Below are 16,311 nucleotides of genomic sequence, written 5' to 3' on the forward strand. Positions count from 1 at the left end.
TGCACCTCCCCCGGGTGTGCCCCCACACGTCCCCTTGGTGCCCCCATCCAGAGCCCCACTGTCGGGCTGCCTATCGGTTGATGAATGGACACCCCTGTAATTTATGCATTTTGAAGGCACCCTCACCTCGCGGTCTGACAATGCTTTTGAAGCAGCTCCTTTTTTCCAGTCAAACTTTTGACTTTTCCGCTGGGACTACTACAAAGGTTTCCTTCTGGAAACTAGGTAGGAGTCTTCCTGCTGAGATGGCCCAGCAGAAGCAGTGGGTCTCAAAGTCGGGGTGCATTGTGAGGGCCAGAGGCCTGTAATGAGGACAGCTGTAGAAAGCTTTATCAACAGGTTTGCGCCCCTAGAGGGTCCAGCTCTTAGTTTGTAAAAGCTAGACTTTGATTGCAAAAGCATCATTGTTGAAATGATGCTTTGCTGGGACATCAGCCGAAGGTCTGTGGCCAAAAGGTTGCAGAGCTGTTTGTTCAATGGCCAGAGCAGCGGGGAAACTGAGGCAGCGAGGGGCTCTCAGTGCACTCGTGCATCTGGTCAACGAAACGTCTCTCTCCCCCCAAGAGTGGGGCCTGTCTACTGTTGCTGTGTCACCAAAGAAGGGCAGCTCAGCTGTTTTTGTTGGGCCGAATGTTCACCGGGCGCTTGCTGTGTGTCAGGCGTGCAGATCACGAAACAGAAGGGGAGCCCCTCCACGGGCAGCCCTGGTGGTTTCCAACCCACTCAGCTGTGAAACCGTCTTCGACAGGCCAGGCCCCAAGGCCCAGCCTTCTCCTCCAGCTAGGAGGTCTCCCTGCGCAACCGTCTGGCCAGCCCCTCACGACCCCCTCCAGGCAGGTGCAGCTCGAAGCCCCTTCCCCTCTCAGAATGCCCCGGAGGGGGAGCTGACACCGGCTTTCTCCTCGGGCTGTGAGCGAGGCCTGAGGTGTGGAGGGGAGGCTGCCCTCGGTGACCTTCTGCGGCCCCTACACCTCGGACGGTCGCCACGTCCCTGGAGACCTGCCGGGGTTTGTCAGCTAGAAGGCAGCGCTGCAGCTTCCCCGTGGGGAACGTGGCACAGCTGTGATCGCCGGGGAGGGGAGTGCGGGGCCCATGCCCTCCAGCTTTGCCCTGAGCGAGAGGGGGGCTCGGGGTAGAGCGAAGGGGGGCGTGCGTGCGATGGGGCAGAGAGACGCAGGAGGCGAGAGGTGAGGGAGAGCACAGAGCGGAAGGGGAAGTGCCTGTGCCCTTCCCTCCCACCCGTCCTCCCTGGGGCCTGCTCTGGGGCCCAGGGGAGGGGGCGGGGAGAGACACCTCCCCCCTCCCCACCTCTCAACTCGGACCTCCACTTACCCCATCTGTGACCTTGGCTGCTAGAGCTCTGAGCGCACCACCCTGTCTCCACTCGGTCACGGTTAGGTCACCGGGAGGCAAGCAGGACCTCGTCTGGGGCCCCTCCCAGCGCCTCCCTGCTTATGCTCTGCTCCCCAGTCCCCGTGGCCAGCGCGGCTCCAACTAGGAGCTAAGCTTGCGTTCGTGGTGAGCGAACGACTTCACGGCTGCGCGCCCAGCGCGCGCCCTGGGGCGGTGTGGGGCGCCCTGCGGCGTCGGGGGCCCGGCAGCTGCCCTCTGCTGCCTGCATTTCTGTGTCGGTGAGACCCCCGTTTGTCTCGAGGGAGCAAAGGGAGAACAGGCGAGAGAAGGCAGCAGGCAGCCTGACGGGTTTCTGGACAGGTGGCCGGCGACGGTCACTCCTCGCCAGTCACGGGAGCGGCTGCAGGTTTGGGCTGGACAGGTCACCGGCCGCTCAGAACTAACGGTTTCCTCATCTACAGGGGTGAGCTTTTCACAGTGTCAAAGTCATGGCTTGTCAGGTGTCTAAATGAAAATGTGTCTGGAAAATGTTTAGCACTGTGCATGGCACACGACAGGCCACTTATTGGATACTTACTACTATTATTATTAATAGTTACAGCGTTGGCATTGTCGTAATTGGAGGAGAAGTCATGGTAGTAGTGGCAAGATTGTTCGGTAGACGGGTGTTTCGTGTGGATTGTTTTGGTGTCGTATTCTCTTCCTGTGACTAATGTCAGCTTTGGGTGCCTGGTCCCGGTGGTCGCCAGGAACTGGCAGAGGCCCAGTCCGCTCCACGTCTGGGGCTCAGTTATCTATTGCAGCCACCCTGCGGTGTGACAGCACGCAAGGACATCTGTTTCATTACACTCCTGATTTCGTGCACGGACGGCTCCACCCCACACTGCCTTGGGCCTTACTTGGCATGGCTCGAACAGCTAGAGGCAACTGGGCTGGCTCCTGTGGGGCCCTGCATGTTGTTCTCGGTTCCGGTGTCAACCTGGTTCCTTGGTTCTTCTCCCTGTATTGCATCCGCTGGGGCAGGATTCTTCATCTCCATGCCTGGGGCCTGGAGTGAGATGCTTGGACCGTCTGGGCCTGGTCAGACCTCTCTCTGTGCCTCCTCTCCACATGGCTAGCTTGGGCTTCCTCCCAGCATGGCGGCCTCGGGTTGGTCAGCCCGCCTTACGTGGTCCTAGCTTCCCCCAGAACGAGCATCCCAAGGAGGCCCAGGGCGGCGGTGGTGGATGGGGTGGAGGATGGGGTAAGCTATGTCTTCTGCTGAGCCAGCCTCAGAAGTCCCAGAATGAACTTCCGTCAAGCTAGTCAATAAGACTAGCCCAGATTCAAGGCGGGGGGGGGCGGGGGGCTAGAGTCCCCTCTCAGCGGTAGGAGTGGCCACCTCTCATCTGCCACCCTAGGGAAGGCTTGCATTGAACGTTCTGGTTTGGTTCAGGATTGGCTGCATCCCGTGACTCGGTGAGGCTGAACCCAGATGGCCTCATGGGTCCTCAGAGCTGGGGGTGGCCTGACTTCAGACGTGCCACGTGGGGGCTTTCAGGGAGCTCGGAGAACTGAGAGTCCAGTTCTCTTTTAAAGAGGAAGAAACCCCAGCTGGGAGGTAAAGTCACTCACCCAAGGGCACGCTGCAAACAAAATGCAGAATGGAGGGCAGAATTCATGCTGTTTCTTCCCCTGAAAGGCAGGCAGAGAGCAGAGGTGGAGCAGGTGGCCCCAGAGCCTGATGGCCTGGGTTTAATTCTGGGCTCCACGACCTATTAGTGTGTGGCCTTGGGCGAGTTACCTCCTCTCTCTGTGCCTCAGTTTCCTAATCCGTAAAATGGGGTTGTTATGAAGCTTACATGAATCAATGGTTGTATGAGAGAAAATACATGCTCAGAACAGAGCTGAGCTCATAGTGAGCATTATGGCACACATGCTTGTTAAGTAAATATGCCGTCGCGTCTTTTTGACCCCAGAATACGGGGCTTATGGTTGTTTCCTGGTTTCCCAGTAGTTGCTCATTGTCTCCTCACAGATCATGTGGGCAACGGCATTCTCGCTGCCCTTGAGATGTGGGCGGGAGTGACTGGCTCTGAGCCCCGACTTCATAAAAATGGAAGGAAAACCGTGCCCCTTAAACTCTTTGATCCGCAAGTGTGCGGACCGTTAATGTTCATACTCTGCACTTTACAACAATCTGGTCCGCATCTGGACCGCTGGCCTCTTCTCATTTTCCACTGAAAGATGTAAAACTGCGTTTTAAGATTAACTGATTACCCAATCGTTATACACAGTGTGTCTAAGTGAGCATTTTTATTGAAAGTCTTATTAATTTGCTAAGTGAAGCCCCATTTATTTACAGAAGAATGGTTTTTTTTTTGAATTTTATTTTATTTTGCATACAGCAGGTTCTTATTAGTTCCCTATTTTATACATATTAGTGTATATATGTCAATTCCAATCTCCCAGTTCATCTCACCACCCCCACCCCCACCCCAGAAGAATGTGGGGTTTTTTGTTTGTTTGTTTTTTTCAGAAGAACGTTTCTAAATGGTCTTTTTTTTCTCATCTAAAACCTCATTAGCAAGAGAAGCCCGAGGGCCCACTGCTGGAGAGCCGCCTCTCAGCTGTGAATGGGTCAGCAGTGTTGGCGCCTCAATCTTATCTTTGCTTTTGGCCCCAGGAGACGTGGCGGAGAGGGGAGTGATAGAAAGTGGGTAGCCGCTCGCCGCTCACGGAGGGGTGAGCAGCACAGACCAGCCTCCTGGTTGGTAAGAGTCCCAGGCCTAAGGTACTCTTCTGGACTTGAAAACAAAGCCAGTATTAAAAAATTGTCGGCAACTATAAGAAGAAAACTTCCTGTTGAAACTCATTTGCTAATTGTGGCGGGAAAGAAAACTTTTATTTATTTATTTAAAAAAAATATCTGTTTATTTATTTATTTGGCCACACCGGGCCTTAGTTGCAGCATTTGGGATCTAGCTCCCCGACCAGGGATCAAACCTAGGCCCCCTGCATTGGGAGTGTGGAGTCTTAACCACTGGACCACCAGGGAAGTCCCCAAAACTTTGAAGTTATTTTTTAAAGATTGTTATTTCCTGCCACCATCGTCTGCCAAGCAGATTTAAATGTTGTTGTTAAGTAATAGAGCTATTAGGATACAGACTTTTGGAACCTAAAGAAGTCTTACAAGACATCCGTTCCATCTTGTGCGTGGGAAACACTGGCTGGCCAAGGCAGGCACTTGGCCGGGGGAAGTGACTTGAGTTTACGAAGGAGGCAAGCTCTCCCAGGGGCTTGCTCCCCCCGAAGAACTGTGGAGTACAACCGATTCGAACAAGCTGGTTTCTCCTTGTCATCTGCTGTACGGGTTTTAGAAATGTTCTGTTTATCATTTTAAGTGCTCACTTGGGGCGCAGGATCCATGGTTGACCAGCAGGTGGCAGTAAATAATAAACAAAGAGCGTCGCTAATGGAAAGCCTGGCCCGAGGTCCTGGCACTGTGGCGCTGCAGGTCCTTCTAAGACACTCCTGATTCCTGGTTACAGCAGAGAGGAGGGCTTGCAGGCCTCAGCTGGCAGGAATCAGTGTCATCCGAAGGGTAACGGTCTCCCAGAAATGGGGGAGTTTAGCTTTCACTGAATTACAGGGATAGTCGTTAAGTCGGGGCCCGGAAGAGCCCAACCCATATCCTGGGTCAAGCCCCCAGCAATGTGGGGAAGAGACAGATGTGGGGGCGGGAATGGGAGCCCCATTTCTTTGGAGTATCAGTATGCATGAGATGGAAATGAAAAACAGAAACGAAAGCAACCCCTCTTTCTCCTCCGCAGCTGGGTTCCTTTCCAAGACTCTCCCCCTGGGCCTGATCGGGAGGGGGCGGGGTCCGGGAGCTGCGCTGGGATGTTGGGAAGCAGGAGGAGAAAATGCTGAGTGTCCCACGACCCCCGACAGATGCCAAGTGTCCCCTTTACTTGAAGAGGGAAAGACGTTGCAGGGGCAGTTACAGGCTGCGTGTGTGTGTGTGCGTGTGTGCGCGTCTGTGTGTGCGTGTGCGTGTGTGTGCGTGTGTGTAGGGGAGGGGTAAGCGCGTGCACTGTATTGTGTGTAGAAGGGTGTGGGGTGTAGAGCGTGTGTGTTGCGCATGGGGGGATAGCGTGTGTGGGGTGCAGGTAGGCGTGTAGCAGGTGTGTGACGTGCGTGTCCTGTAGGGGTGTGTAGGGGTATTACAGGCGAGTGCCTGGGTGTGTGTAGTGTGTCGGTGGGTTTCTGAGTGTGTGTGTGTCGGGAGTGCGTAGGGTGTGCGGTGAGGTCCTCAGCTTTTTCTGATCTGCCCGGGGCTGGTGGGAGGGTGAAATGGCTTGTCCTGGGTGCGTCAATCAACCCTGGGTCTTTTTACCTTGAAGCTCCGGCTGAGGGAGCTCTTTCCTTTTCTCCGCCTGCCGTCCTCGCCCTTCAGGGCCGGCGCCAGCAACCTCGGTGCCCCTCGGGCCCCGCCCCCAGCAGCTGAGCCCCGGGTCATGGATGCTCACAGGATGCAGAGGCTTGGACCACAGGCGGCAGGAAGGGGTCGGGGGAAGGGCTCCGAGAGAGTCCCTTCCGCCCTCGGCTCTGGTTTCCACTGGACAAATCATGAGCTGGCTTAGGTATTCTCTCGGGGCCCTCCCTAACGAATGCCACTGGCATTCTGAGCTGGACTGGACTGAGGATGTCAGACCTGCAGCCTGGGAAGAAGAGTCCTGTCCGGTCACCTCATGGTGGCCTGACTCACAGGGGTACTTTCTCCTGTCTGAGCCGCAGGATTGATATGCAGGCGGGGGGGCTTGACCTGGGGCCCAGGCCTTTGAACAGGAACTCCTCCCCTTCAAGACCAAGGGTGGGCCAGGTGTCCCGGGTGGGGTTGGTGGGGGACCTGGGAACCTCTCGCCTGTGACCGAGGCTCCCCGTCCACCCCTCGAGCACAGCCGGCCGGCGGGGAATACGTGGATTGAGATTTTAATAGCCTCGAGGTCAACGTGAGGACTGCCATCTCTTATGGAAGATTTCCAGGAAAAAAACAAAAACAAAAAACCACCCGAAACCATGTGATGTGGCCTTTATGAAATAATGGGATAGTCATATCTTGCGCTTCGCTAAATTTAGGGTTGACAGGACATTCGGGAGAGGTAGCCCTTGGCAGTAGCTTATTCGCAGGGTAAGATGTTAACTGTCAAGCCCAGAACAAGCCTGAGGCACCTGACTCGGTGGAGGAAGACTTGCGACCGCACGGAAAGCCTCTCTCCGAGAGGAGGATGAAGGGAGATGGACAGCATTATCAAGGAGACTTTCAACCTGCAGCAGAACACAGTGGCCGAGGTGTGCTTGGAAAAGGCTGCATTTTTGCTGAACCGGCTGGTCAGACCATGTGGGGTTGGAAAAGTGAGTCGATGGCCTACAGGGGGAAAAAAGGCGGCAGCCAAACAAAGGCACGGAGCAGAAAACCTGATACAGGAGTTGCTGGGGTAGGGCCGGGAAATGCACTTAAGGCAGGATCTTCCTGCCTCACCCGTGAAGGGTGAACCCTGGGCCTGCACGCCGTGTCTGTGTCCGGGAGGGCCCCGGAGGCAGTCTCCGGAGGGGTCTGTCATTTGTTTCTGCCGCCAGCAGTGTCTCCCAGCCTCCAATGGGGGAGCACAGCCCGTCCCTGCCAGGGGACCCCTGGTGTTGCCCAGAGCCGTCCGTGCTGGAGGGGGAGGGGACCAGCGAACCTCCGTGGCCTCGCAGCCTCTGTCTCCCAGGCCCCAGGAGCCCCAGTTACCAACGTTCAACCTTGATTGAGACACAGAGAGGGTAACGGCCTGGTGTGCGGGTCTGAGCAGCTTCCCTAGGATTTTGCCCAGAAAGGCAGATCCGTGCAGATGCCGGGCTCCCGGGCAGCGCTTCCAGGGTCCAGAGCGGAGTAACAGAGGGCTAGGGCTCCATCCAGCCCTCAGGTCCCCCCAAAGCGGAGCCGCTTCTGGGGTGCAAGGACAGACCTCCAGGGAGATTTCATCCTTTGTCCTTTTGCAGTGGTCTCTCACAGTGGTCATTTCAACCTCCTTTAGGCCTTTAAATTGTTTCCTTTAAACAAAAAACCCACTTTGTTAATGGAGGCCTTTAAATGTATGTAAAAAGCAGAGAGAACAGAATAAGGAACCTGAAGGGACCCATAACCAGTATAAGGAACCCACGTGAGCTCATGGTCACCCTCGGTGCATCTGGAATCCGCCAGGAAGACCCCCCCCACCCCCCAATCAGGAGTATTTTGAAACAGATCCCAGATGTCAACACGTCTTCTCTTGACTGCATATTTAATTCATGGGTGGGCTGTGGCGTGGATGAAGGAAACCCTGGGGGAAGGGCTGTTTCCCATGGCCACAGGACTTGACTCAGAGCTCGGGAGAACGGTCCAGGTTTGGGGGAATTGGTACTATGCGTCCGTTCATTCATTCATTCATTCAAAGTGTGTTTATCACGTGCCTGCCACGTGCGGGACACAATGCCAAACGCGCGGGTGTAGCAACGAGCCACCTTGACAGGGGTCCCTGCGTTCTCCAGAGGGGGGTGAGGGTGGGCATGTAGGCCTTAAACAAATACCTCACCAATAATGATTGATTCACAATTGTGGTACGGCCCTCTGAGGAGAAGTGCTAATTTGAGAGCCTGAAGAGAGGGGCTTGTTTTGGTTTTGGCTCGAAGCTGGAGTCCGTGTGAGTATCCATCTTCTTCCCCAGTCCTCCGGAAATGTGACCTCGCCCTCCTCCGAAGCACTCAGCACTGCCTCGCCTCCCACGTCCTTAGGCCTTTCCAGCCAGGATGTGTTGACTCGTGTTATTGTCTCTCTCAACTCCAGGGCCCTGAGCCCCCGAGGGACCGTCTGTCACACTCGTCTGTCCGAGGAGGGTGACCGTGTGTCACCCTCCTCTCTCCCCCGTGCGCGTGTAGTGTGTGTATATGTGCGTGTGTGTATGTGTATGTCAATATACATTTAAATTAGACCGTATCATACAAACCGTTTACTTGCTTTTTTCCCATTTGATATTCTGTCCGAGGCCTCTTTCCGAGTCAACATAAATACAAATGATTTTTTAAAGTTTACCTAATGTCACATTGCATAGATGTGCATCCTTTATTTAAGCTGTCCTCTACTGACGGATATTTAAAATCGTTTCCGATTGTCACTATTATAAACAGCACTGAAGTGGACATCTTTGTGTGCACATCTTTGGTCGTATGTGCTGTTGTATCTTACGTGTAAAGTCTTAGGAACGTGACTGCTGGGCCAAAAGGCGTGTACATTTTAACTTTTGATGCCAGTTGGGAAGTTCCCTCTAGAAATCTTTGCCAACTTAATAGGGGAAAAAAAAAAACCACCCCAAACCAAAAAGTCTCTTTGTGTTTCTATCTGGTCAGATTTCTTGACCTTAAGTCAGATTTCTTCCAGGCTGAGAAACTGGCTTGGGCCAGTGCATGGTCATTCCCAAGATGGCCCGGGGGTGGCCAGATCCCCTTCCTTCCTGAAGACCTGGCAGGGCCTCCCCCCCACCCCCGCACTTCCCAGAGATCACTCTGTTCCAGCCACACTGGCCCTTTCTCCATCCCTTCCACGTGCCAAGGTCATTCCAGCCTCAGGGCCTTTGCCCGTGCCACCCCGCACACCCTCCCCAGATCTTCACGGGGCTGGACTCACCGTCCAGATCTCGGCCGGTTGTGACCTCAGAGACCATCCTGGACCCAGTCAAACCAGCAGCATCCCATCATTTGGTTTGCTTTCTTCATAGTATTTATGACTCTCTGCAATGGGTATTTATCCATGTATTGTCTGTCTCGCTGGCTAGAACGTAAAATTCAGGAGGGCGGGGCCCTTGGCTTCTTGTTTGCTGTGTGTGGCAGCGTCAAACCCTTGTCCCTGGACACAGCACAGGTGCTCCATAATGCTCCATGGGATGGATCCCTGGGATAGGCTTGTTTTTTTATTAGTTACTATTTCACTGAGAATATCTGTACATATTTAGGGGTAGACCTGGATTGGAAAGCTCTATGGCAGATTCTTAACCCACATTGTCTTTAATCTGTATTTCTCTTGACAGAAAACATGAGGTTTCTGGATCAGAGAAAAGACCCATTCTTTATTCACACAGTAGCCTCAGTGCTGGCTCCCCGCACCCTGGCTCCTCACAGGGGCCGCTGGTGGGAGCCGGGGCGCCCTGCGTGCGTGGGGAGGGGAGCACAGGGTGGAGGAACCGGAGCCGTGACAGCTGCCCCGCCGTCCTCCCCGCCGCTGCCCTGAATATAAACGGCCCCTGGGGAGTGGAGGCGGGGGGGTCAGCAGGCTAACTACCCCCGGAATATGAACAGGGGACTCAGGACAGAGGTCCCTAAGTCTCTCCATCTTTAACTGCCCAGGCTTGTTTGAAGTCAACCATCCTTTATCCCAGGAGCCAGCTCAGCACACCATGACCTTGACCTTGGGGAAAACAGGGGCATATTCCTGAAACATTGTTTCCTGACATACATCTCCCAAACTGAAAAGTACCAGCCCCCATCTCTGAGTGCCATCTCCCACTTGCCTGGAGCTGTGCTTCGTGTTGATTCTGTGGTGAGAGGTCCCGGCATCCTCTTTCTGCGGTTGAAACTGAGACTGGGAGAGCCTGCCTGACCCAGTGGAGGTCGGTTGGCACCTAAGGGCAGGGCTGAGACCAGCCCCCGCATTCGTGTGTGCCTCCAACCCAGCTCCTTCCCCTCCTCTCTTCTTCTGAGCTCCCCAAAGCCTGGTCGAGTTGGTTTTAACAGCTTTGTTTAGTTGCAGTGGAGCTTTGAAAAGGGAGGGCTCCTGTCTATTTATTCCATACCTCCTATCTGCCAGGCACTGTGTTAATCATGGAAAAGCGAGGTGGGCATGGTCCTTTGTCCTTGTGAGAGGCAGCATTACACAAAGAAATTAGCCAGAGAGTTAATAACACGGGTGGCAAGTGAAGGTGAAGAAGCACAGGTGCTCACCCAGCGAGGGGCCGTCCAGGGAGCGGACACTCCTCTGGGGCCTGGCCCTGGGCAAGGCATGGGGGAAGGATGCTCTGGATGGAGGGACCGGCACATTCAAGGGGAGGCGAAGAGCTGGGGGAGGTTCACAGGGAGGGGCGGCAGGACTTGGGCCCTGCAGGGCCCTGTTGACCATGGGGAAGGGTACTGCTCTTATTCCCCAGAGCATTGGGCAGCCATGGCAGGTTTACTGCAGGAGAGGGACGGGATTAGCTGTATCAACTTCTCACTGATCTGTCTTAGCCAAATCTTCTCATTAGAGCAAAATCCCTTTCCTGTTCTTTCCTAGGGACTGGAGAAGAAAGGCTGAAAGATGTGAGAAAGAACAAAATCAGGGAAATGCAAATGACTTAGATGAGGTTTATGGTTCTTTGGCAACAGGGCAGTAACCCGGCACGTCACAGCCGTGGAGGAAAGCAGTAATTGTTCTGAATCTCTCACCGCCACGTTCACCTGGCTGTCAGCCTGGGGGCCTTTGGGGAGGTTTCAGTCACGTGCGTTAGGGCCACTTGGCTGACTCACGGAGGGAACCGGGCATCTCCAGAAAAGCCGCTGAGCCGCCCTGTTGCTGCAGCCCCAGGAAACCAGCTCGTTGGGGGGGCCCACGTTCATAGCAAACAATGGTAATATTTACTAAGTATCTCTGGAAAAATGAATGCAAAGTGCAGGAAATGCAGTGCAAATTGCTAGAACGCAGTACATTAGCAACATAGGCCTTTTAATGAATCTGAGAAGAGAGGTATAAATTTCAGGAAAATGTCAGTTGCAGTAATGTAAACAAGAGGCTTCTCAACATCTCCTCCGTGAGACTTGATTTCAGTCTCTGGTTTTAACTAAAGCTGTGATTCTTGAGAGAGATTGGATTCTGAACATCAAGGAGGGGAGAACTGGGGGAAGGAGAAAAGAAGGGGGTTTGCTTGTGTATCGTGAATTAGCAGAGAGCCTCGGGGGCACCATTGCCTTCCCACTGGAGGAAAACTAAACCTTCCACTGGGGATTGGTATGCTTCGAGAGAAGTCTTTTTGCTGCAAAAACTGGATCCCTGCGGTTGCAGGGGGATCCCACATATCACTGGAGGGCCGGGAGCTACCCTGGCTGCCGATGGGCATATATCCTGTCAAAGTCAGGGGAAGCTCAAGCCCAAGGTCAAGGTCACCCAATGCTTTTCCCTTCTTGGGTGGCCATGTTCCTCCCATTGCTAGGACCTCGGAGGGGCCTGGGAAACGGGCGCCCACAGCCCTGTCCACCTAAAACGGCCTCTTCCCCTGTTCCAATAAAGTTAGGAAGACCGTGAGCCATGGCCGCGGAGGCTCCCTCGCCTTCCTGTTGGGTCAGCAGAGGTGGCCGGGGCGGCGGAGTGACCAGCTGTCTTCCTGTCTCTGCAGTCCCTGACAACATCACCATGAAGGTGCTGAAGAGGCGCCTGGACCGGCAGGACTGCGTCGAGAGAGGGTGGGTGCTGCACGGCTTCCCGCGAGACGGGGGCCAGGCGCTCCTGATGGACAGCATGGGCTACAAGCCCAACAGGTGAGCAGTGCGCGTTGGGCGGGGGTGGGGCCCCGCCGCCTCCCAGGAAGGTCCCCATCCCCAGGCACTGTCCGTCCACATCCGGCTGACTGCCGCCCGTTTGCCGGAGCCCTACCACGTTCCGGAAGGGGAGCGTCTCTTAGTCATTCCCATTCCCACCCACTTTGTCCCATCTACCCTGGGAGCCAGGAGTCAAGCGGGGGTTCAGGCCCTGGCTCTGCCGCCCGCCTTGCTGGACCTGGGCGTCTCCTCTGTGAGCGATGATACGTATCAACCAGTCTTGCCTTCTTCATGGGATTGCGCTGCAAAGCAATCCGTGTTTTCTTCTACTGGTTTCACAGCTTCCTTTTTTACATTTGGTTCTTTGACGCGTCTGGTATTTATTGTGATGTGGGTATGCGGTACCCACATCTCTTTCTTTTCCCCCCTCAAATGTTGAATATTGTTGAATACTCTGTCCTTCGTCCACTAACTTGAACTTGAGGGCACCCTGCCACAGTAGATATCGTGGAAATAAACAAAGACTTGAACTTGAGGGCACCCTGCCACAGTAGATATCGTGGAAATAAACAAAGACCTCCTAAATGAAACAAGCAAAGGCTGTTTAGTCAGAGCTTGCTATATATAGCAAGGGAGTTGGCCCAATCTCAAAGGCGGGCAGAGGGGAGGGAGAGCCTTCTAGTGGGAAAGGCGAGGCTTCAGGGCTTCCCTGAGGGAGGCTGTGGGCCTGGGGAAGCTGGGGGCGGCCAGCTGGAAGCAGGGTGTGCCATGTGCTTGGTTAGGGGAACATGTTCAGCTTTCTCTAATTTGGTTCTAAATTGCAAACGGTGGCAAAATTAGGGAAGCTGTTAGTTACTGATCAAGTCCTGGCTGTTTGGGGCTGATTGCTGCAGAGGTGGTGATTGGGTCCTGGGCTGGTGGCTGCAGGGGATAGGTATTTATATATGGTCTGAGCACTGTCTGCTCGTAAATACAGTCTCTCAGTACGCTTGGTTGTACTTCTAAACTTTCTGTTGTTTCCCACAAGTCTATTTCTGCAGTAGTACCACACTGTTTAACTACTTTGGTTTTATCATGTATTTCAAGCCAGTGCAGGACAAAGCCCTTTCATTACTCTTCTTTACTGTCTATTTTATATGTTTGTTATTCCAAATGAGCGCTATGATAATTTAAGCGTGAACTGCCATTGACTTTTTAAAAATATTTTATTTATTTATTTTAGCCGCGCCGGGTCTTAGTTGCGGCATGTGGGATCTTCGTTTCGGCATGCAGACTCTTAGTTGCGGCATGCACGCGGGATCTGGCTCCCCGAGCAGGGATCGAACCCGGGCCCCCTGCATCGGGAGCAAGAAGTCTTACCCACTGGACCACCAGGGAAGTCCCTGCCATTGACATTTTCACTAGAATTGCATTAGGTTTATCACTTGGTCTGTTGCAGTCTATGGCCCTGTCCTCTCTTTGCCCCTTCATGAAACGACGGACACTTTATTTGGGCCCATGCTTTTCATTGTAAGTGCATTTCTAGGTATTATATTACCTGTTGTTCTTCCTGTTGGTGTTGTGATAAGAGGGCATTTTCACCCATTTTATTTTCTAAATGGATTTCTCAGGAGTATAAGAAAGATACTGATTTTTCTTATTTGCCTTATACTCCAGCTTCCTTACTAGAACTTTCTTACTGCTTCTGATAGTTTTTCAGTTGATTCCCTTGGGCTTTTCAGGGTGATGATCATGTCATCTACAAATATTTATCCTTTTGCCTCTTCCTTTCCAATGTTTATATTTTTCATTTTACTCTTTGGTCTAATTACATTGGGCAGTACTTCCAGAACTGAGTCATGATGGACAGGTGTTTTTTTTTTTCTGACCTGAAGGACTGTCCTGCATTCTACCACTAAGGCACTACTGTCATTTGAGGTATATACAGTTTTTATCAAGTTAAAGAAGTATAGCGCTTAGAATTTAAAATATCTGGAGTTGGGGCTGAATATTATTCAAAGGCTTTTTAGCATCTTCTAAGACAAATGTTTTTTTTTTTTCCCTTTTTGATGTATGAATATAATGTATTATGTTAGCAGGTTTTCTAGTAATGTCAGCCTTTCATTCCTAGAATGACCGTCACTTGGTCTTGGTGTGTTATTCTTTCAATATATTGCTTGTGGCAGGTGCAGTTTTGATTCCCCAACAAAACTGAGCAGTCCCCCTCCCTGCCATGTCATGCCAGTGAATGTTATAGTACATGGCAAAAGGAACCTTGCAGGTGTAATTAAGGTAACTGATCAGTTGGCTTTAAAGCAGGGAGGTCATCCTGGGCGACCTTGATCTTAGTGCAGTTAGGCCTGTACCAGACTTCTGACCTACAGAACTGTAGTATAATAAGTTTGAACTTTTTAAATCAACTAAATTTGTGGTAATTTGTTATAGCAGCAATGGGAAACTAATATACAGTTGGATGGTATTGGCTATATTTTTATTTAGATTTTTTGCATTAATATGCATATATAATATGGGTCTGAATTTTTCCTTTTTTTCTTTTGTCCTTTGTCAGGCTTATAGTATCAAGGATGTGATCATTTCATAGGTTTTCATTCTTCCTCTGTATCTGGAATAGTTTTTAAAACTTCAACACTGGCCCTTTGTGGTAGTGGTAGCTTATTAATGATTTGATTTTGTGTTTCCTGCAGTTTTTGCTTTATATGTTTCGGTGCCATGTTATTTAGTTCATAAAGGTTTTTATCAGCTGTGTGTTCCTTGTGCAGTGTCATCTTGATGAAAGCGACTGTCTGTGACAGGACCGTTACTTGTCTCCTCCAACATGAATTTTCCCTTTCCTCCTCAGTAACAAAACATCAGTTTTCAGTAGAGCACATTGGTGTCTGAAATGAAAGACCCCATTTTCCAGCCTCCTTTACAGCTCTGTAGAACCACAGGACTAAGTTCTGGCCAAGGAGATATAAGCACAAAGTTGTGAGTGTAATTTCCAGAAAACCTGCTTTTGGAGAGCTAACTCAGCTGGAAGGAGGTCTTTTTTGTCCTTTTTGTCTGTTTTGCCTTTCTCTTCTCATTTTGTTTTTCCTGATGTTAATAATCACCTTGTTTCTTCGCTTGCTTAGTTTTGTTTGTATCTGTTTGCTACTTATTTCCATAGCTTATAATAGCCCCTCAGAACAATATTCCACAAAGTCCATCATATTATGTAAACTGTGAGTTCCAGGTTTTTCTTATTTACTCCCGTTCCTTTCTTGTTTGGACTGCTTTTTCTGTAGGCTTACTGCAGGGCTGTTCCAGGACTTTTCTGCACTGTGATTAGAGGGATTCCCTTGGCGTGTCTTCTGAGTTGGAGTCCCTGTTTCCTGAATCACACATCTTCCTCTTTCTCACATGCTCCCTTGTTTTAGTGTAGCATACCTTCCAGTTGCTTCTCAAGTTAAAAAGATGGTTTGACGACAGTAGGCTGTTACACCCTCATCACATGTGCTCCAGACTGAAGAAGTTCACACTGAAATTTCATTTATTTCTTTGATCTGGGTCTCATTTACTCCATCGGGCCAAAAATTAATGTGAAAACCCATGTCCTTCAGTTCTGGGAAATTCTCTTGAATTATTTTGTTGATTTTTCTCTATTTTTTTTTTTCCTGTTCTCCCTGGAACCCACTATTTGGGTGTTAGATCTCCTGGACTGGCCTTGTAAATTAAAAAAAAAATCTTTCATCTCTTGTATCCTATATCTTTTGTTTTTTTGTGTGTTTTTGTATGTGTGTGGTTTGCCTTTGTTTTGTTCTGCTCTACTTTCGAGGTTTCCTCAACTTTCTCTTTCAACCCTTTTATTGAATTTCTAACTTCTGCTGCAGTTTTTACTTTTATAGCATTCGAGAGGTCTTTTTTTGTCATCTGAATATTACTTTTATAGTTTCTTGATCTTATTTCATGGATTTTTTAAAATCTCTTGAAGATGTTAATGGCAAGTTTGTTTTTGCAGGAGGGTAATGAGGAGAGGTTTTTTCCCCTCCTGCATAGTCTGTTCCTACTGAGTTTTTGTTTGTCTTGGTCTCATTCTTTCTCAGTAGAAAGATGTTACGTTACCTTTGGTTGTTTGCTCACATGTAAGAACGGGAAACTAAAAAACTATTTGGGAGCTCTGAGGGCATAGATGGAGCTCATAGAATTTGTCTTCAGTGTAGGATGAACTATTGGGGCCTCTTGTGCAGAATCCTCCCACCAGCTCAACATCTCTAAGTCTTTTCCTCTGGAAATGTCAGATTCCTCACAGAGGACTCACCCAGTCTCCTGCTGGAGGGTAAAGGTCTGGGGTCCGAGGGAGAAGCAGGACAGTGGGAACTGGGGGGAGGTGAGCAGGGAGGTCTCACATACGGCATGCCATATGCATATTTTTTT

General features: G+C 51.2%; 1 protein-coding gene across 13 annotated transcripts in view; it reads left to right on the top strand.

Annotated features, from left to right (window-relative positions):
* Positions 1-16,311, top strand: part of LOC102990948 (adenylate kinase 8) — a 142,443-nt gene that overhangs the window by 76,616 nt on the left and 49,516 nt on the right. For all 13 annotated transcript variants that reach the window (XM_028497225.2, XM_055089411.1, XM_007101474.2 and 10 more), the window contains one exon: positions 11,775-11,916. In XM_028497225.2, the coding sequence (XP_028353026.1) occupies positions 11,775-11,916 (142 nt within the window). The remainder of the gene's footprint in view (positions 1-11,774; positions 11,917-16,311) is intronic.

This window comes from Physeter macrocephalus, chromosome 13 (genome assembly GCF_002837175.3).
Source record: "Physeter macrocephalus isolate SW-GA chromosome 13, ASM283717v5, whole genome shotgun sequence".
Classification (NCBI taxonomy): domain Eukaryota; kingdom Metazoa; phylum Chordata; class Mammalia; order Artiodactyla; family Physeteridae; genus Physeter; species Physeter macrocephalus.